General features: G+C 28.8%; 1 protein-coding gene across 1 annotated transcript; it reads left to right on the plus strand.

Moving 5' to 3' along the window:
* The first annotated feature begins 1,474 nt into the window (after positions 1-1,474).
* LOC124930406 (factor of DNA methylation 2-like) lies at positions 1,475-7,300 on the plus strand. The gene is made up of 8 exons (XM_047470751.1): positions 1,475-1,613; positions 5,167-5,228; positions 5,531-5,719; positions 5,865-6,077; positions 6,239-6,328; positions 6,411-6,683; positions 6,781-6,996; positions 7,073-7,300. Exons 1-8 carry the CDS (start codon positions 1,475-1,477, stop codon positions 7,298-7,300), a joined length of 1,410 nt encoding a protein of 469 aa, XP_047326707.1.
* The last annotated feature ends 1,733 nt before the right edge of the window (positions 7,301-9,033 follow it).

A 9,033-nucleotide genomic window follows, 5' to 3' on the forward strand; every position in this document is an offset into this window, starting at 1 on the left:
AAATATATTCTCTTTTATTAAATTAAATATTTTATAAAAAAATTATTTATATTTTTCCTATATTATTCTGCAAGTATATACCTACTAATAATAATTCTCAAATTCTCTCTTATCATAATTACTAATTTAACTCTTATTTCATAATTATTAATTTATCTTTCTTTCTGTTAATATATATACTAATTTATTTCTCTTACCATAATTATTAACTTATCTTTCTTATTTTATTTTTATTTTATTTTCTCTCTCATATAAAATATATTATTTTTCACACAAATTACATAAAATATATATTACCTTATTAATAATTTATATTTAATATTAAATATCTATTTATTTTTATTTTGTATAGCTAATAATTAATTTGTTTTTTATTTTATCACTTTTTCATTTATATATTAAGTTTTCTCTCCTAAGTAATGAAAATTCTTTTTCTAAATTATTAGTATCCATATTTATTAAATTAATTTTAAAAAAATAGTTTAAATATATATATTTATTTTCTCCTCATATTTATTATGTATATATATATATATATATAATTTATCTCTCATAATTAATTTGTGTATTTTATCTATTTTTTGTATATATATATTTATTATTTTCTCTCTCATCATATATATATATACTAATTTATTTCTCTTACCATAATTATTAATTTCTCTTTCTTATTTTATTATCTCTCTCATATAAATATATTATTTTTCACACAAATTACATAAAATATATATTACCTTATTAATAATTTTTATATAAATATAATTTTTTTTTTATATTTTCACACAAATAAATTTTATATTTTTTTAATAAAAGAAAAAATTATATATATTTTAATTTATCTAAAAATTAAATATTTTAAAAACAAATAACATTTCTCTCACCTAAAATTTATAAATATTAAATTTTTTTCCTAATTTTTTTCTCTCTTATTTTTTTTATATATATATATATATATATATATATATATATATTTATATATATATATATATATAATATACCTAATAATAATAATAATTCTCAAATTTTCTCTTACAATAATTACTAATTTAACTCTCATTTCATAATTACTAATTTCTCTTTCTTTCCGTTTTTATATATATTAATTTTTTATTCCTAATTAATATTTTTTATTTTCTTTTATAACTTTAATAATTAATTTATATTTTATTTTCTTTTTATATTATTTAATAGATTTCGCGGGGCTCCAATAGCCCCCAATTATTTTTAATGTTTAATTCAATCCAGAATTTTTTAGATAAAGAAGTAATGCAAAAGCCCGTTGTGCGAGAAGATGAGATTGATGCACAAGAGGATGTGGCGTTTATCGCGTCGTCTTCTACTAACATTCCATGCTGTAACTACAGGTATCCTTAAGGTACACATTGATTTTTCTGAGTTTTGATTGATCTTGTATTCTGTTACACTTTTTGGTAGACGACCTACTAGAAAATTGTTCTGTTGCAGGACATCGTAGATGGTGAGTGCATCGTCTTCTTCCTCCGATGAGACGACGGTGGCGATGAAGACGACGAGGAAAAGGAGAGATGAGAAGAATCGGAGGAGTGATGTGATAGTTATAGGATACCAAGTGTTCGACGAAATGACAAGGAGAGGTTCTTACTTTCTCATCTCTTTTAATAAATAAAACTTTTATATAATTTTCAGATGAGAGTGCACCTTTCATCATTTTCTCAACTTTTGATTCTAAAAGCTGTCTAAATAAATTTTATTCTTCCTAATTGCTTAAAGTTTGAGCCAATTTTAAACTTTTTTATAATTGAATCTAGGGTTAATTATGAGATTATATAAAAATTCACCACTTTACTTCCAACTCTAGGCATTGTTTAATTCAATTATGACATAACAATGGTTGTCACAGATTTGCCTGGTTTTACTCGAGGACGCTCACCAAGGTTTTGGTTTAATCCATTAATTTCTTAGTCACACAAAAGATGTTTTGTTTTGGTAAAATGAAACTATATATTCATTAATGTCATCATACTGTGGTGCTACTGCTTATTTATAACCATTATGAAAACCAGGTACAAGTTATTGATGGTTCATCTGAACAGCCAGAATACGATTATGATTCAGTTCAGCTTGAAATATAATTGTTTATTCCAGGGAGCTTTCTGAAAAACCATGTTGGGTAGATTATAAATAAATTGATCTTCCAGAAGCATATGAGAAATGGGCGTCATTCAAGGAAAATATTAAAGGACGTGACATTATATGTTTTTTGTATTAGTGCTACCACTGGAAAGGGTACCCACAATACCTGCAGCTTATGAACTCATACTGGTTCAAAGAGAAGACAATATAAATAAAGTTCTTACCCTTTATTTAAAAGAAATCTTAATATCTCTAGAATATTTAAAATCTTATATTAATGTTTAGATACAAAATTGTTTCCAAATATTGCTCTCTTTTAGAGTGGGATGTCTCAATTTTTATTGTATCTCAACTAGGGACATCTTTCTATATCTATAAATTTATTAGCAGTATATTGCACACGTGTTTATGAATGAACCTATAAACATATTTTTGTTTATGATGATGATACAAAGCATAAACTCTTTATTTTTTATGTTAGATTCTCTTTTCATTACTAAACATGAATTGATAATTATATAACTGACAACTTTTCATTTCAGTTACATAGATTCAGAAACATGTTTGGTAGTTTATAACAAAATGAATCATCCAGAAGCACATGAAAAATGGGTATCATTCAAGGAAATTTTGAAGGATGTGGTATTAAATGTTTTTGTATGAGTGTTGTCACGGGAAATTGTACCTTAGAAGTGATATATGCAGCTTATAAACTCATATTGGCTCAAAGAGAAACAATATAAATCAAGGTCTTACCTTTTTTTAAAAGAAATCTTAATGTCTCTAGAATATTTGAAGTATCATTTTGTTTTCAAATATTATTCTCTTTTAGAGTGGGAGGTTTCTATTTTCATTGTATCTCAGCCAAATACATATTTTTGTATCCATAAATTTATTAACGTTTTTTCAGAAGTATAATGCAAAAGTGTTTATGAATGAACCTATAAACATATTTTTGGTTGTGATGATGATACAAAATATAAACCCTTTATTTTTTTTTTATGTTGGATTTTCTTTTCATTACTAAACTTGAATTGATAATTGTATAACTGACCACTTTTCATTACAGTTGCATAGATTCAGAAAGAAGATTTTGATACAAGAGAGAAAGGTATTAGGGTTAAATATAGTAACGAGAATAAAGTGACAGTTATAATATAGTTAATTGTGAAGAGTGTGTAATGAAATGATTTTAGTTGTATCAAATTTCAGCACGTATTGGAAGTATGTGGAGTATATAAGTCTCTGTCTAAATTTTGGTGTAAAGGAGGTGACACCGTTTTTGTTGGAGAGGTTAAATTTAGGTTTTTCTTCTTCCAACGATTTTGTATCTTCTTAATGATTGAGTTATGAAAACACATTTTGCAGATGGAGATGACATGGAATGACTCTAATGGACCAGATGACCTAAATGGAATTAAAATCTTAACTTTCATCTACACAACATGTAAACATAACTGATCACTTTTCATTACAATTACATAGATTTAAAAAGAAGATTTCAGCACATCTTAGAAGCAGATGGGTATAAAAGTCTTTGTCTAAACTTGGTGTAAAAGAGGGTGACACCGTTTTTGTTGAAGAGGTTAAATTTAGCTTATTCCAACGATTTAGTATCTCTTAATGATTGTTATGAACACATTTTGCAGAACACCACTAAATTTACATTAAAAAATTTCATTATTTAACATTAAAAAGAACAAAACTTATAAAATTAATAAAGAAATTAAAATAGTGTAAGTTCATATTTATATAAGAATATTTAGTTCATATAAGATCGTTTATAAAAAAATTAAATAGCGTAAGTTTATATATGTATATATATTTTCTTTTAATATAAATATATATTATTTTATTATTAATTTTATATAAATATTTTCTTTCATTATATATAAAATATTGAATTAAATATCATATAAAAACTTCATTTATATTTTTTCCCGTACAACGTAGGGTATTTTACTAGTAGCTTGAAAGATATCATTATCAATGTTTTATTCATTAAATCATCTCCAACCTATCTACAAACTCAACTACATTATAGGTTTTAATTCTCCGACCCACATGACAAAATTTCTCTCATTCAAACTCAAATATGCAAGGACACTGTTCACATACTCAAAAGGTTTTCAAAACTTTTATTTTAATTATTTTAGTTTGTTTTTAATTTATTTAAATAATTTATTTATATGTTTAAATTATGATAATTTTAAATTGTTTATATCAAAGTTTTAAAATACGCGCTCCAACCGGCGTTCCAACCGGTCCGACCGCGAAACGGTTGAATGGGTGGTCCAGTTTTTGACTTCTATAAGGTTACCTTTCGAACCGGCGAAAAAACGGTTCGACTGGACGGTTTGACCAGAAATCCGAACCGGAAATTTCCGGTTCGAAAGGTTATCCATTATTTTATCGGATCTGTTATACTTTTTCTCCTTAGTAGGCGACCTTGACTCTAATCGTTTCCGCAGACGAAAGTTTAACTAGTGGCAAACGGTGACTGGCCGACGGATGTCTTCAAAGCATCCAATGAAGGAGACAGAGAGACGGGAAAAAAAGAAAGTCGAAGATAGAGAGATAAGAAGAAGAAAGACAGAGAGAGATAAGAAGAAGAAAGACAAAACATTGGACAGAGAGATAAGAAGAAGAAAGAAAGACAAAGAGAGATAAGAAGAAGAAAGACAAGACATTGGACAGTGCGGTTTCTAAGCATTTAATGGGTCGTCGATGGGTTAAATTACAGTTAAAAGAGTAACTATGGTTATGTTGAAAAATGAGAAGTGATAGATTAAAAGTGTAACACGATTAAGGGTAACTATGATTAAGTTAAGAAATGATTGGTTGGTTTGGGAAGTAACATACTTTTTTGGTATTATATTCTTAGTCATTGTCATTTATTATTTTCAATTAATATAAAAATTAAAATTCGGTCCGACCACTGATTCAACCGGTTGAATCAGGTCGGACTAAGTTTGCCCAAAAAACCGGGTTGATGACCGGAACGGTTTTCAGAACATTGTTTTATATGATTAACTTACATTTAAATTTGTTTAGGGTTTAGGATTTTGTCTCAATCAACCATTCCCGTCAGGAGTCGACGGCGGTCAGATTTTACGGTACTAAAGTTTCGTTTCTCACTTAAGATTCGCGTATTCATTTTGTAACAGAAATGGCTAGGATTATTCTTTTACTATTTACTTCACTTTTCCTTTTTAGTTGATCACTTAGCAAGTCGATTTATGAAGAAATTTTAGGTATTTCTTTTGGAATAGAAATTGTCCATGCAAATTGACTCTGTTTATGTTAAGGGTTCATTCTTGTTAGTTGTTGTTATTTATGGCTAGCCAAAATGATACACTACTGTGAATGCATACTGAATTTTACAATTTATTGTATTTATGTTTCGTGTTCTTCTTAGAAGAAGATGGACAGTAAACAGATTACTTCTGAGAATGACCTTGCAAACGAATATCTTCATCAAATGGAGAGTGATATGAATCTTACGTGTTTAAGTAAGATGATTGAGGCAAATAGGAAAGAACTTGATTCTTGGAGCAGAAACATAAACAACGATCATGAAGCTTTTCATAATGACGAGAAGAAAAAGGTTTTATTTTCCTAATGCTGACATGAACAGATTTACTTAATTCATGTTCTTTCCTCTTCTTCACTGTTTTTATTTAATATCAGGTGTGGCTTATTTGAAAACTGTAGTAATTGCTCTTATTTACATGCCTTGTTGCTTTCTATAGAGTGCAACAATAACAAAGATGTTACTTGAAGAAACAAAGAAGATGCAGCAGCTTTCACAAGAGTATGTGCGTATGATTTTAGATGAGCAAAAGAATATGAAACATGAACTGGAAGTTAGGAGGAAGGAACTTGATTCCTGGAACAGAGAGTTAAACAAACGTGAAGCTTTGACTGATCACGAAAGACAGAAATTGGATGATGAGAAGCAAGAGGTTCTCTAATGTTGTCACCAACATTTCATCTTTACTGTTGGTTGATATTATTTTATCAATCAAACTGAAAACTATAGTATTGGCTCGTGTTTTTCTATCATCACTTTAAAAACTATAGGTCCAGAAATTGACAGTGCTTATTTTCATGTTGCTTTTTATAGAATACAACTAAAAACAATTCACTTGAAATGGCATCCTTGGAGAAGAAGAAGTCTGACGAGAATGTCTTAGGATTGGTTGAAGAGCATGAGGTTCATAATTTTATCTGATCACATTTACACATGTTCTTAATTTCTTTTGAGAGGTTTTATGAGTTTGATCTTGAACATGTAGAAGGAGAAACAGGAGGCATTAGCTAAAATTCTTGTACTGGAAAAACAACTGGAAGGCCAACAGATGCTAGAGATGGAATTTGAAGACCTGAAAGGTAAAATGCAAGTGATGAACCATCTGGCCTTACAAAAGAAGAAGTTTAAAGAGTTGAATGACGAACTGGAACAAAAGCAAAATGAGATTATTGATCTAAAGGACCTAGGTATAAGCCTGTTGGCCAAAGAAATAATGAGCACTGACGAAGTACAAGAAGTTCGTGAAGAGTTTATTAAGGTATGAAATCATCTCAATCCTAATATGGATTGTGGCTTAAGAAGTAGATTCATTAAAACTTTTGTATTAGATTAAACCTCTTGATTCGTTTGTTCAGGATCTTGAAGAGTCGATGGGTAGTCGTGCTAGTATTGGGATTAAAAGAATGGGAGAGATTGATAGAAAGCCCTTCCAGATTGCTTGCAAAAGAAAATACCCATCTTCAGATGTAGACATTAAAGCCTTTGAGCTATGTTCCTCTTGGCAAGAAAATATGAAAGACCCTGAATGGCATCCCTTTAGGGTCATCATGAATGCAGAAGGAGAACACGAGGTACAAAACATCTTACGCCTTCTCAAATTCAGACAGAAACCCTAATTGTTTGTGTATTTTTGTCTACATAATTCAGGTAATTGTTGATGAAAATGATGAAAAACTGAAAAGTCTAAAGGAAGACCTAGGTGTTGAGGTGTACGAAGCAGTTGCCGTAGCGGTGAAAGAAATGGATGAATATAATCCTAGTGGCAGGTATGTAGTTTCAGAACTATGGAACTTTAAGGAGAATAGACAAGCTACACTGAAGGAAGTTATCGCGTTTCATATCAAGAATCTGAAAGAAGAGGACTTGAAGAAATAAGGTTAGTTTTTGCTGCTGTAACTATGAAAAATTATCTAGTTTTTTTGTTTTTCTGGATTTTCCAATAATTTAGATTTACTTTTAACTTTGGAAACATCTTTTGAAACCTATATGAATGAAGATGGTACTTTGAAACTGTTACAGATTGATTTTTTTTTGGTTAATTTTTTTTTTAAACGGTTAAAACTATTTCACTAAAATTCCAAAAGTGAGAGGTCAAGAATTATAACTAGACCAACCCTAATTATGATTAAAAAATGATAATCAAACGACCTTAAAAATCTGATTAGTAACAATCACACATACGAAAAACAAAGATTACAAACAAAGAAGATTATAAGTTGTATAAAATCATAATTATCCCAATCAGGATTTTTATTTCCATAATAACCTGATATTTCAACAAGTTATCTTACTTTTTTCTTTGTCCTTCCTCTTCCCTTTCTCTTGCAATGAAAGGTGATGAACTGAAAAAGTTTATGAATACTTCATATTCTTATTTTGATTTTTTGTTTTATATTAGTCCGTTCTGATTTGATAAAAAGAATTATTCTTTAGGATTTATGAGTTCTTCATCTTGTTGTTCTCAACTTGAATTTTGAGATCATTGTCTTTATTTTCTTTAGCTCCAACTTTAGAATCCTCAGCAACTTTGGATTCCTCTATATCAACCTTGGAATTCTCTTTTCCTCTTGATTAGCTAGAGTATATTCCTCTTTGTTTTCATCAGCAACACTTCAACTTGATTTGATTAAGAATACTCAACCATCTCTTCAACATGATTAAGTTGAAGTTCCACCTCCTTTTTCGTATTTCTTTCTTCTTATACATAATTTTCTTTATCTTTTATTTCCTGATCTTTAACCACGTTTTGCTCTTTGATAAAAGACACATTTATTTCATTTTTCTGCATCTTTATTTTATGGACTTTATGAATTTTTTGATCTTCATCCCTAGCCAAATCACAATTTGGGCTTGCATGTTGAAAGGTATTACAGAAAGTGCATCTTTGTGGCCTTCACTCATAAGTGATTTCCATGACAGTATATTTTCCTTTTCTGTCTACTACTGTCATACTCTTCGGTAGTGTGTTTCTAGTATGCACCTCAATGCTAATTCTAGCAAATGATATGTGCTCTCCTCCTTCAGTAATTGGGTCTATGTATAATGGTGTACCCAATAAACCTACAAAATGACTAAGAACTTCTACATTTTACATGTGTGCATGAATATTCCAAAGTTTGAACTATATCTCAGCTGTTTCCTTAGGCTTACCTAATATGTTCAAATCTTCATACCATCTTTCCAACTTCATACAGTTGGATCCAATATATGTTTATCGATATATTTTATTTTCATCACGAGGCATAAGGCATGAACACTGCTCTATATAATTCTTCTTATTTTTCATTGTTTATAAATTAAAAAATATAACACTAATTTATATACTTTCTTCACTACTTTATATATTAAAATAATTTTGAAAAAGTTTTTTTAACGACTCTTTTTCCATTTTCGGAAGAGCACAAATGCATTAAATTGAGTAAGTTAGATTATTTTAAATATGTCCAACCAATTTAATAAAGCACCCACTTTTATTCTTATTTATTTTTGCTAGAAGTAAAAATTGAGAGTTTACTAAATTTTAAATTATAAAATTGTAATAGTAAAATGAACCGTTGAATAAAAGAGAAGTGAAATTCCATGAGGAAGGGGATGTTAGTTATTTATTA

The sequence above is a fragment of the Impatiens glandulifera genome, chromosome 3 (genome assembly GCF_907164915.1).
Source record: "Impatiens glandulifera chromosome 3, dImpGla2.1, whole genome shotgun sequence".
NCBI lineage: Eukaryota > Viridiplantae > Streptophyta > Magnoliopsida > Ericales > Balsaminaceae > Impatiens > Impatiens glandulifera.

What these genes read in the sequence shown, in the direction of transcription:
- LOC124930406 (XM_047470751.1), top strand. Translation starts at nt 1,475, where the DNA reads ATGGTGAGTGCATCGTCTTCTTCCTCCGATGAGACGACGGTGGCGATG. An exon ending in CGACGAAATGACAAGGAGAG is followed by an intron (nt 1,614 to 5,166) that starts GTTCTTACTTTC and finishes AAATTTGTTTAG; the next exon opens with GGTTTAGGATTTTGTCTCAA. An exon ending in GATTGGTTGAAGAGCATGAG is followed by an intron (nt 6,329 to 6,410) that starts GTTCATAATTTT and finishes TTGAACATGTAG; the next exon opens with AAGGAGAAACAGGAGGCATT.